General features: G+C 43.5%; 1 protein-coding gene across 1 annotated transcript in view; it reads left to right on the top strand.

Moving 5' to 3' along the window:
- The window catches only part of LOC137299753 (A disintegrin and metalloproteinase with thrombospondin motifs 6-like), a 124,852-nt gene that overhangs the window by 46,355 nt on the left and 65,245 nt on the right, over positions 1-13,252 (top strand). The window contains exons 7-8 of the mRNA XM_067968694.1: positions 343-386; positions 6,674-6,779. Coding sequence (XP_067824795.1) covers positions 343-386; positions 6,674-6,779 — 150 coding nt within the window. The remainder of the gene's footprint in view (positions 1-342; positions 387-6,673; positions 6,780-13,252) is intronic.

The raw sequence follows: 13,252 nt of genomic DNA, 5'->3' as shown, positions 1-13,252 counted from the left end.
CACTTAAGATAATAGGCAGGTGTTTGATGAAATCAGCCCCCTTCAAAAAATTTACTATAGGATTGGTCTGTGATTGGTTGCCCAGCAACACCTTACCTGTGCCCCTCTTCTGTCAGGTGCCCATGATGTGTCCATAGTGGCGCAGGTACCCACCCTCAGGCATTATTAAACTCTGTGTACTTCCCCCTGACCCTAGATACTTCGATACAGATCAGGATTGGAGATTCCTAGTAGGTGCACCCCAACACTTATGCCGGTGGAGTGACACCACAGATTTTCAGTCCCGTTGCCTTTTATTCAAACATTTGAGTTGCTTCGTTGACCTATTTTTTGTTCCTGCAGGTATGACATTTGCATCTATAAGAACAAACCCTGTGGAACTCTAGGTAAGATATCATAACCTGTATTTTGGGTTTAAAGCATTCAGTGTAATCCTACCGCTTGTTTTACTATCTTGCTATTTTTTCTCTCAAAGTGAGTAGGATTATATCAGGATGCTATACCAAACCTTAAAAGACATTACAGACAGCCCCTCTGCATTAAAAAGCACTCAATATTAGCTTTACTTTTGAATAGTGCTTTTCAAATGTGCCATCCAACTTTTCTTCAAATTATTTGGAATAGCAGCCAAGTGAATACATACTGGTAGAGGCTGATGAACATTCTTTCAGTTGGGCGTGCAAAATGCCACTGAAGCATCCTGGAAAATTTATGCACACTGCATAAAATCAGACTGCAGGATCTCCCTTCAGCTAACAGTTTGATAATTGTGGCCAAAAATATCAAGTAAAAGTCCAAGGCCAGGCTTTTAACAAAGGTTGGAACCTTCAAGTAAAAACATTAATGAATGTACTCAAAAGAGAGAGCAAAGGCCATTTTTAAAAAAAAATTTAATCGTGTTATTGTGAAATGTGTGTTTTGTTTATGATAGAAACCTTATTTTTATCAGTTGGCTGAGGGGGAAAAATGGCAGATGAAAAACTTTGCCACAAGTGGTTTGAAAGATTTAATTGGATTGCTCAGTTTGCCTTCTCCCTTCTTAAGAGTGTAAGAATTAGAATGAATAAATTTGTATCATAATTAATAAATTTGCTAATTTACTTATCTGCCATCAGTTGGATGTAATTTGCATTCTGCTGGAATAAATTTGCAATGAGCTAAAAAAAAAATAGTATTTCAAGAAATTGTGATATAAGAAATTTGCATGTAAGAAAATTTATTGCAGAAGCATGAAAGGAAAATATGACAAAGTATAACACAGGAAGTGTGTCTAGGTTGTGTGCTTGACATACCGTATAATATTAGTAGTGGAGTTTCCGTGTGATTGCTCATGGTGAGTTGGAGGAGATGCTGTTTTCTAACCATAGCAGCGTCATGTTCTGGACGTAACACAAAATGTAGGGATCAGGGCAAATGATTTATAATGATTGACTAAGCCAAATTCTTTTTTATTGCATGGTATTGTAGGATTCTGTCTTTCCGCCTCTCTGGAATAATAGCTGCTTTATTAAATTTATTTTGGACCAGCAAACTTCTGTTAGCAATTTTTGCATTTCTTGGAAAGTGGGTGAGTTTGCAAATAGCATACTCTGTGAATGGTCAGTATTGCTGTCAACCATAAATGTTAACAGAATTTACCTCAGAAGACATGATTTACTTCAGATAAAAGTGCCAAAATGCTTTTCATGTTTCAAGATTTTTTGACCATTTTTGGGAAAGAGTTGCATTTAGATGTTGGTTCTTTAAAGCGAAGTGTATTCACACAAGTTCTTTTTTTAAAAGCACCAAGATGAAAGGTCATTAAAATGCTAATGGACTTGGACTGAAAACAGTAAGCAGTTCATTAGACTGACATGGTAATCGCTAAACACATCACACCCATTCAATTGAAAGGACCCTGGTCCTTGACAGGGATTGTCTGGCATTGATGCTCCTCTCTGGTTGTGAACAATGGAGAAAAAGGCTGAGACAGAAACACTTACTGACAGTTTATAAAATTAAACAGAAAGCTGTGAGGCAAGCTTTTGCCAGATTCTGAAGGTTAGAATGCAGGAGGGCAGTTAGGAGCAAGTTGGGCCACTTTTGTGGGAAGCATAACATTTTTGTTACTTTGTACTATTACTCAAAGACAAGTGTACTGTTTGAACTAGTTGGGTCTGATCCCAGCTGTTGTTCTGTATGTTTACATGCTGTAAAATAAAACAGCTTAAACAATTTGAATCTGGCCTCATCTTATCAAGTGTTTTCTCAGTCTGCCTTTGAAAATATTGGAGAGGTGCACTTTGGGGCACATGCAAGAGATGCAGATGGCTAGTTTCGATCACAAATGGGCACTATTGTTTCAAGGCTTGGTTATGCTATCGTATAGCTAAATATTGGGCAGTATAGGCACATCCCTAACCATAAGACACTCAGACCACTTATGAAAGTGAAGTGTACCAAAAAGGTTTAAGTTGTTCCCAAATGTTTGTAGTACAATAAAAATTAAATTACCTCTTAAAATTCTAGGCTTTTCTGCTCCAAAGTAAGGGTCGTGTAAAAAGAAAGTCCACTATTTGGTAGTCATGCTGTCAGCCACAAGAATTTATAAAATTGACCCCAGAAAAGATCAATTAGTTCAGATAAAAGTCCCAAATTTAGGATGAGCATGTTTTCTGAAGATGTCGCCGTTTAGAAACAGAGGAAATAAATAATGAGGATTTCCCTTAACCATCTTCTGTAAAAGGAGATTGATTTGAACTTGTAAATGTAAATAGTGTTCAGCGTCTTCCAGGCTTGCCATTGAATATTGTAAACAATTTTACAACACCAAGTTATAGTCCAGCAATTTTATTTTAAATTCACAAGCTTTCGGAGGCTTCCTCCTTCCTCAGGTGAATGTTGTGGAAATTAAATTACCACAACATTCCCACAACATTCACCTGAGGAAGGAGGAAGCCTCCGAAAGCTTGTGAATTTAAAATAAAATTGCTGGACTATAACTTGGTGTTGTAAAATTGTTTACAATTGTCAACCCCAGTCCATCACCGGCATCTCCACATCATGCCATTGAATAGACTTATAACCTTTTGTGGCCCAGCTTCCTAGCTGTATGTTGCTTTTCTGAGTGTATGCGGGAATCCCTTTGCCTTCAGCTTTGTGAGGATCTGGCTTTCCCAGAATTCACTATTAACTTTTCAGTAGTGCAATTCAGAGACCCATCCGATATTACTCAAAGTATTCATCACTTCCCAGCACCTCACATGCCCCACACCACCTCCATCACTGCATAACTTCACAGCAAAAACTCCCTCTACCTCATCCTACCTTCTTTGATGTCCACCACTTGCCTACTGTGTGTTTCTGCCGGCACAGTACCTATATATAGCATCCTGGCACATGGATTACCAATGAAGACATCGCACCAGTGACAATAAAAGATTACATGTGTATGCCTCTGTAGGAGAAGAACATTCATAGAAACAGGGCAAGGAGAACAACTGAAGAGGCACAGTGACGGCACATCCTCTACAAATACAGCACTTGGATGAAGAGGTAGGCGATGGGGAAGCAGGAGGGATGGTCCCAGTTCTGAGTTGGTACACCACTTAACATTCTTTCTACATCCAATTCAGTAATGCCAACACCTACCCCAAAATTTGCATTCACCAGCCAGCACTTTGGCACCACATTGGAATGAACACTTGTCAGTAACACTTTCCTTCTTTTGTCTTTTCAGGTATGGAAGAAGAAGCTGGGTTGGGGCTCAGATTCCTTAGACAACTCGCACCACATTCCATCATTCAATCTCACTCTGACTTGGAGGCTGCAAGCAGGAACACTCCTGTAAGCAGACTCAGCATTCCTTGCCTGCACTGCCCAATATCTAGTAATATGATGGTGTAACCCTGTGGGGGTAAAATGAGACAAACTTATTATGTGAATTGTATATCATGATTTTTGCAAGTGCATCATCTCAGTTAGTTACTTGTTTTCTTTCTGGTCAGCCTTAGCTGAGATCTTGGCTGACTCCATCTTAATTTTCAGCCTGGGCCAAGGCCTGCCCCTCTCAACAGACTTCCCAACTGCCATCGAATGTGTGGGTCTTTGTTCTTTTGTAGCCTCTCTGGACAGGAAGTTTGGCAGTTTGAACCCTGGCTCCTTCTCTGTCCAGAGTTTGACCAGTAGAGCTGCCAAATAAACTGACTACCACTTTCCAAGAGTGGATGCCTACTAGAAAGTCCTGTGCTGCATATGCATGAGTACAGTTGCTCCCACCATCTTGTGTTAATGCCTACTGGAATTGTCTGCAATAAGATAACAAATTACCTATTGTCCCAGATTGTTATAGATAACAGTTTCAGTGGCTGGCTCATTAACTTTTGGGTGAACTCATTAATGTACCAACCCCTCTTTGCCTTGATGGCACCAGTCTGCTTCGCTCTGTTAAGGTGGCGGAAAAGATGCTGGACCTTTTGAAATTTAACCCATAAAAATCTTGAACCTGTTAATTCAGCCCAGCCAATCATGACTTTTGTCCCTTTTAAACTTCTTCGACAGTTAGGTACTGCCAGCTGATCTCTAAAGTACACTTTATATGGGTGGTCTGACAATCCAACCCCTGCCTGGTGTAAGAAGAGGAAAATGACGTTACTTCCACATTAACGTGGAATTAGTATTTTACCACCGCACCCAGAAGCTGTGCTCATGTCCACACCTGTGACATAAGCATAAATGCACGTTAAGCACTGATGGGATGGTTCTCTACTGTTGTGGGAAAAAATCACCACTCGGACCCTAAGACAGCATGCCTTTGTTCTATGCAGTCTGGTGCTATAGTTTTTATCAGTTCGTTATGAAATGTCCATTGTATTCTCAGACTGCAAGCCAGTTCTGGAATGTACAAACTCAACACTTTTAACTGTCTTTCCCACAGTCACAGAATCCATTTTATTTAATAGTGTCCCTTTGTTAATAGAATCCATTTTGTTTAATTAAGTGTCCATTTTATTAGTAGTCAAGCGTTATATTTAAGCCTTTAATTAAGGTTAGTCTAATCTACACAAAGCGCATTTCAATGTGGTTTTAGGGTAAATACCACTGTCATGTACCCATTAGTCACTTCATCGTTGCCTTTAATTCAACAGTCCAAAATCCACGCTAACACTACCATACCTGGTAACTGCCCATATTTCTTTAGCTTAACGCCAAAGGAGCAGTTGCAGGCTGATGAATATTGGGGCCATTGTTTTTATATAATGGATAGTTAGATTTTTTTTAAAAGGATATTAATACACTTTTGCACCAGTCAGACATTTTTGTCAGTATTTAATAGAGTTAATACAGCCAGACAGCCCTGTGGCATATTAGAAAACTGGAACAATCTTTTTAACCGTAGATATGGAGCAAACGTTATGAGTAGAACCAACCACTTCTACAGCATAGATTGTTAATTGTATCCATATGATTTATATCAGTTAGTGTTAATTGTATTCAGGTGGTGCATATCAACTGGGGCTCTCTTGTATCCATTTATATGAGAGCTTATTTAGGGTGTAGGATGGGTAATATGGATCTCTGTGAATAAAGGCTTGGAAGCAACTGAAGACCAGGCTGTAGTATTATAGCCTTCACCACTGGGCTATCCAATTTATTACATAGATTTCTTTCAGTTGGAACCTGTGGAATTTGAAAGCAGTGTAAAGTGTCATTGTGTCCATTGGTATGTTACTTCTGAAAAATCTTTTTATGTCTTAATTCAAACAATATCCAATTATTTATGTTATTACAGGAATGTTTGACAGGTTCTGAACATTTTACAAGTTCTAATATTATACTCCAATACCAGGATTTACGATGTACCATGCATTAGTACTAGGGAACCATTGGCCGATCTGTGCTTCCAGATTCATTATATTTTTTTTACTCCCTGGTATGGGTGAAACCAGAAAATGGAGTGTCTACCTTTTTTCTTGATTTTTATCTACTGTCACTATCTCATAGATAAATGCATATCTGGTGGGTTTTCTTTCATTTTCAATTGCATTTTCTGTTTTAAGCTGCTGTTGAAGGGTGAGGAAGGAGGTAATATGTTTTTGTGTCTCTTAATTTAAAAACAACTGAATATTGCAATAGGTCTGCAATTTATCTCACTGTATCTTTTCATACCACATCTTGGAACAAAAATACAATGAAAATTTACATATTCGAGGGGGTTAACTCTCAGTTCACTGGTCGCTGTCTGAACAGATGCAGTGACACACTTTTACCTTGAAGGTCCTTGAGTCATCGTTCCAGTCATTTTGGGAAAAAAAGTAAAAAATACGTAGAACAGCTCTGTATGTTTCTAGTAATAATGTCTGTATAGGAAAACACACACCATGGCTGAACTGATGGGCATTATCATACCTGACCTGATGTATTTCCTAAGAGTCAGTGTCACCACATTAAATAGTTTACTGAATCTATCTTCTTTAAAGTTCCTGTCCACATGTTTTGTTTTGCAAGCAAGAATACTGCAGGCAGGTTGGCTTTTGATAGTATTTTTGATTAAGATGTCAAGTCAATTTTCATGCTGTGTGGTAACATATTTCTTTCAAGATCAGCTTTCATATGCTGCCAAGAGCTGAATTGCTGATACCTGTGTTTGACTGTATCCTTATTTTTCTGAGCTAAATAAACAATCCTGTTACAGGTCTAGCTCCAGTGGGTGGCATGTGTGAACCAGAAAGGAGTTGCAGTATCAATGAGGACATAGGCCTGGCAACTGCATTTACAATCGCTCATGAAATTGGTCACAAGTAAGAGAAATTTTACTATCAGAAGTACTAACTTCTTTCCCTGAAGTAGGAAGCTAAAATTATAATTGATTTAGAGCACTTTTATATCTGGTACTCAATTATATATCTGACCTCAAGAAAATTAGACTATGGAAAATCAGCCTCTGTGAGTAGCCAAATTCAGCCAGGCAAAAAAGGCTGAATGACTTCCTCCTGTTAAACTTCGTTTCTCGATGGTCCTTAATCATTTTATTGGTTTGCAGTTTCCTTACCTGAACAAGTAACTTTGTACCATTATTCAAGCTGTTCATTGACATGAATGCAATGTATTGTTTTCCCAGTAAATTGTTAATCGAATGTTTCTGCACCTGACGAGATAGATTTTCCTCTTCACTACACCTGGGGAACTGCTGTGCAAAGGCCGCAATAGCTGTGCTTCTGTTTCCTGCCCAATATCCAGGCTCAAAGCCCAGCCAGGGAACAGGCTTGTATCTGGCATGTATGCAGGCCATGCAGTTTGGTCCAGGGCAGAAAAATTGTGTACTCCTCAGTAATGATAGGTGTGCTGTGCCTGTCGGTCACCCAATGGGCGCTCATCAGTGAAAATCTACCCCAACTCTCCAACGCTTGCTTTGTCTGACTCCTGTGCTTTGCTTTACATAAACTCCATCACCGATCCTTATTACTTCTGTACGTACCAAATTTCAATTTCTCCTAGTCGCCTAGTACACTGAATTTAAAATCCTTCTTTACAAATCCCTCCACAGTCTGGTCCCACCCTACCTCTGCAATCTCCTCTAGGCTCCATTCTATGGAACTCTTTCTTTAACCCCTCTTCCTTGCTTCATCTCTTCCTACCTTCAAAAGCCTCTTCAAAATGTAATTCTTTGGCCATACATTTGCCTAATTCTTTCACTGCTGCTATACATTCTCACTCTTTGAAGCATCTTGTGACATTTACTATCTCAAAGTTGATTTATAAATGCCTGTTGTCACCTGTCAAGTCTATATTGATGTAATTTCAAATTTGCTTCTCTTGCCAGTCCTATCTGTTTGTAAAGATGAATCAATTTGCCAACAGTTTAAAAATTAAATGTGTCATGTGTTGTAACCAAGAACATAGGAGGATACAGCTTTCTAGTTATTTTGGCATACTTAGCCAATTGAAGATAGTTTTAAGAAATGAATCATTAGTTCAAGCAACTGAATGTCAAATCTCAGGAAAAATGCCATAATTTTGAGATCCAAGGTTGCTTGTTATTCAGACTCAATTAGTTTCAGTTCGCTAACATTTTGTCTACAGATAATTGAATTTCTACATAGAGCATCCTACTGAATGAAGGACTCCATTTCTAAAGTTAAAAGGAATTGACATTGTCTATCATAACCACTTGGAATCATATCATTTTGTTGGATGATTGTGAATTGATGGCAGTCAAGAAGAGGCTTGCAGATTCTACCGTCACCATAACGTCTCTGTGATAGCCGTAAACTTGCAATAATAGGGAAATGGAATTGCTATGGTTTTCACTCCTTAGAGCTGCATTCTTGACATTTTAACTGCCTGTGATCGATCTTTGCTTCTGATTGGATTTCAATCATACTGTTAGATTGAGTGCCTTTTTGTTAAGAGAAACCTATTTATGCATGAACATTCCTGTATTTCTGATGAATATATATTACACAAATATCTCCAGCAATGGGTTCTCTTCCACCCACAAGGATCTCTCCATGGCCCCCGTCTATTCTTCATCTACATGCTGCCCCTCAGTAACATCATACAAAGGCATAGCATCAGGTATCACAAGCACACTGACAACACCGACCTCTCTCTACCTCTCCACTCCCTCTGTTGTCAGCCTGCTTGTCTGGCATCTAGTCCGAGATGAGCCGTAATTTTCTCCAGTAATAATCATTAGGAAGACCGAAGCCATCCCCCTTGGTCCCCACCACAAACTCCAAACCCTCACCACCAATTCCAACTTCCCATCATTGGTGGCCATGCTTTCAACCATCTAAGCCCTAAGCTCTGGAATTGCCTCCCTGAATTTCTCTACCTCTCTCGTCCGTTAATACCCTCCTTAAAATCTAACTTTTAGACCAAGCTTCTAATCACCCCTTCTAATCACTCCTCCTTTGGCTCGATGTCAATTTTTGTCTGATTACGCTTTTGTGAAACATCTTAAGATATCTTTCTACATTAAAGACGCTATATAAATGGAAGTTATTCTTAATTCAGTGATTATAATAGATTCAAATTCTGAACACTTAAAAGCAGTCAAATTGCATTGTGCAATATGAGTAGCAAATGCCTAATAAAATGCTTTGTCTACTATTTTAATGAATGTTAACCCACTACTAATATTGGACAATGTGACTTCAACTGAACAGCATTCCAACAGATTAAGAAGATGACTGTAACAGTTCAGGTTTATTGAACACCATTTTTGTTCTGTACTTGATTCCCCTCGAGCAAGCCTCACTCAAGAACTGAGAATGTAAATCTTAGATTGCATATCTTGAACTTAGCAATTACTTTATTTAGCACTCATGCTGCACACTGGAATTGTAAAGAACTTCGGGGTCAATTTTTGGATGGCCGAGCGGGTGCGTTTGTGGTGGGGGGGGCTCCTAAAATTGGGGATTCCCGGAGCGGGTCCGGAGCCCGGCTCCAACCCGCCCACTTCCGAGTTCCCCAATGACGCGAATCAGTGCGCGCGCAGCTCACGCATACGGGATTCCCACTGGCAATCAAAGCCGGCAGGATCCCACTTAAGATCATTATCTGGGCACTTGAGGTCATTTACAGACCTCATTAGTTGGAGATTTTAGGAGGATTTGGATTTTGAACTACCCAGAGCGTGTTTCCCACGCTGGGGGAAACACTCCCTGTTCAAACAGACGTGTTGCAGCCAGCAGCCAGTGGCAGCTGCAAAGGCCCATTTAACAGGTGTGGGGTAAACCCTCATTCATTGCAGCAGGGCACTCTGTCACCTCAGACAAAGTTTTGCCTGCCACACCGTTGTCTCCACATTCCAAATTATTACATCATACCCTAAACTCTGCTGTCCAAATACACTTACCTACTTTGCGGACCCCCTCACACTCACACCGTTAGGATGGAGGGGGGGGGTCCATTGCTGCATTCATCACTCCATTGGAGGACAAGCAACATCACCAACCTCGCCAGGCATGCCGTCCACCTCCACCACGTGAAGCTACACAACACAGTGCTGCGCAACAGGCAGCTGCACAAAGTAGTCGTGCAAGTACACATACACCCACTGTAGGGTGACCCAATGGGTGGCATCAAGGGTGTTCATGGAGAACCTCATGAAAGGGCATTATTGCACAAGCCAGTCAAGAATGGCCAAGATGTGGCAGTAGTGGTGACAATGTAATATGTAATGTGAGTTGATCAGAAATCAAATATAAATAAAAACCATGACAAACCCTCAAACACCCTTGTGCATTCCCTTCATGCTCACGACACGTTTGCCTTACGCTTCCTACTACACATATGTGATGCATGCCCTGTGGCTGCAGCACAGGTAGTGGCAGGTTGGGTGAGGCTGACCGTGAAAGAGATGCATGAGAGGGTGAGTGTGAGATAGAGCCATGAGATTGTATGAGGATTGGGTTGAGTGGTAGTGGTGGGATGAGTACTGGCGAGGTGAGTAAGTGCAGGTAAGATGAGGATGAGCTTTGAGTGGGTGTGAGGGGTGATGTGATAGAGTAGTGTTGGCAGTGTAGAAGGAGATGTGGGATGAGGGCGGTGATGTGGCAGACAGATTGTAGGGGAATGAGTAAGTGTACTCACTTCGGCTGACCTACTTAGGTCATTGAAGCTCCTCCTGCACTGTATGCAGGTGCGTGATATGTTGGTGGTGCTGGTGACCTCCCCTTACACTTCGAGCCAGGCCTTCGTGGTGGCAGAGGCAGGCTACTTCCTCCCGTCCGCCGGGGAGAAGATCTCTGTCCTCCTCCTCACCCCATCCAGTAGGACCTGGAGTGAGGCATCATTAAACCTGGGAGCAGCCTTCCCCCTGGGCTGCTCCATGCTGTAATTTTGGCTCTTTTCTGCAGCAGCAGTCAGTGGAGGACTGCCCCTTTAAATAGGGCTCCTCCAGCTGACAGCCTATGATACGGGTGCGCAGTCCGCCCGCTGCGCAGCTTTCTAGCGCAAAACCCGGAAGCCAAAGTAAGTGGCTTCAATTTACTTACGATCGCGTGGGGAACCCACCGATTTCACTGGGCGCGTTACCCACGCGCCCAGTCAACCCCCCGCTGGCAACCCGCCTCCCTCCTAATATCGGGCCCTTTGTGTCCCGTCAATTTAGGAGGCAGAAAAGACTTGGCTCATTTCATACAAACTAAATTGTTTAATCCAATGTAATTGCAAATGAATAATTTACGAAGTTAACTGAGGCAAGTACTATACTGTACGACAAAAATATTTGAAGGATCTAGAAACAGCCCTTGAGGGATTATTTCACCAATGTTGGTCCAACCGAACTTGATCGAAGTTTTTTTTACAGCTCTTTCAAATGGAAAAGTTTCTTAGAATAGCACAGATACACATTCTCTTGTATCTTGGTAAAGAACTGTCGTGGGAAAACATTGGGCCTGATTTTAGCAGGCCTGCGGGTTTCCGGCGGGTTGGCTTTCGGGAGCGTGGTCAACGCGCCCGGTGAAATTAGTGGGTTGCCCGCGCGATCGTAGCAGGCAATGCACTAATTGGAATCACTTACCTGCTCCTCCGGGCTCCGCGCTGCTGGTCTGCGCGTCGGGCAGGCTGCGCATGCGCAGTACGATCTGTCAGCTGGAGGCTCTCTACTTAAAGGGGCAGTCCTCCACTGACAGATGCTGCAACCAATGGAACAAATTACAGCATGGAGCAGCCCAGGGGGAAGGCTGCTCCCAGTTTAATGATGCCTCACCCCAGGTATCATCAGATGGGGTGAGGAGGAGGGGGAGGACAGAGATCTTCCACCCGGCGGGCGGGAGGAAGCGGCCTGCTTCTGTCACCAAGAAGGCCTGGCTCGAGGTGGCAGAGGGGGTCACCTGCACCACCAACATATCGCCCACCTGCATACATTGCAGGAGGCGCTCCAATGACCTCAGTAGGTCAGCCACAGTGAGAACACGTAGTCTTTCCCCTACACTCCGTCTGCCACAACACTGCCCCCACCCCACATCTCCTTCGGCACCGCCAACACTACTCTGTCACATCACCCCTCATACCCACTCAAACCCCATCCTCATCTTACCTGCACCTACTCACCTCGCCAGTACTCACCCGCCACTAACACGCAACCCAATCCTCATACAATCTCATGGCTCTATCCCATACTCACCCTCTCGTGCATCTCTCTCACGGCCAGCCTCACTCAACCTGCCACCACCTGTGCTGCAGCCACAGGGCATGCATCGCATATGTACAGTAGGCAGCGTAAGGCAAACGCGTCGTGAGCATGAAGGGGATGCACAAGGGTGTCTGAGGGTTTGCCATGGGTGTTACCTATATTGAATTTCAGAGCAACAAACATCACACATTATATTGGCACCACCGCTGCCATATCTCCGCGAATCCTGTCTGTTGTGTCCAATAATGCCCGCTCCTGGGTATCACTATGAGGACCCACCACTGATGCCACCCATTGTGTTACTGCAGAGTAAGTGCAGGTGTATTTGCAGGGCTCTTCCGCGCAGACGACTGAGAGACATCGGCGGTGTACCCGGCTGCACCCTGGAAGGATGCGGAGGAGAAGTTGTGGAGGGCAGTGGTGACTTTGGCAGCGACAGGTAAGCAGATGGTGCTGGGGCCAGCCAGGAGCAGCTCGGCATGAAAGAGCCTGCAGATCTCCACGACTACATGTCGAGTGAATCTGCGCCTCCGTGTGCACTGCTGCTCGGAGAGGTCCGGGGAGCTGCGCCTCGGTCTGTGGACCCTGTGCGGAGGGTAGTGCCCTCTGCGACGCGTCTCTCTCTGCGGTAGCCCTCCCTCCTGCTGTACAGGTGGATGTGTCACAGCACTCTGTTGTGGAGCTCCACGTGTCAGAGGAGGACGGCGTGGACTGCAAGGCTGCTGGGGCTGGTCATGCTGTTCGTCCTCCAAGGATGTCAACGCACCACCCATCTGGCAGGTGTTGGTCTGAGGGGTTGTGCAGGGTAGGTAGGTGGTTCCTCGCACTGGGGCTGCGGTTTCACGTCGGTCTGTCCTCTAACTTGGCGGGGGGTGGTGGAGGGCAGGGGTTGCCCTACGTGACGCGGTGGCCTCCTGCGTGGGTGAGGGCTCTCCCACCCGCTGTGGAGTGCACCTTGGCAGCTGCCACAGGCTGCTGGCTGGAACGCGACCGGTTGGAGGGAGACTGTTTCCCCCAGTGTGTCAAACTCACTGCCTTGAAGCTAAAATCCCACACTTCCTGTTTTGACAGCTGCTTCAGCTCATTTAATGACCTCAACAAGCAAGGTAAGTACCCTCAAGTGGAACC

The sequence above is a fragment of the Heptranchias perlo genome, chromosome 29 (genome assembly GCF_035084215.1).
Source record: "Heptranchias perlo isolate sHepPer1 chromosome 29, sHepPer1.hap1, whole genome shotgun sequence".
In the NCBI taxonomy this organism is placed as follows: domain Eukaryota; kingdom Metazoa; phylum Chordata; class Chondrichthyes; order Hexanchiformes; family Hexanchidae; genus Heptranchias; species Heptranchias perlo.
This window is presented reverse-complemented; position numbering and strand designations above follow the sequence as displayed.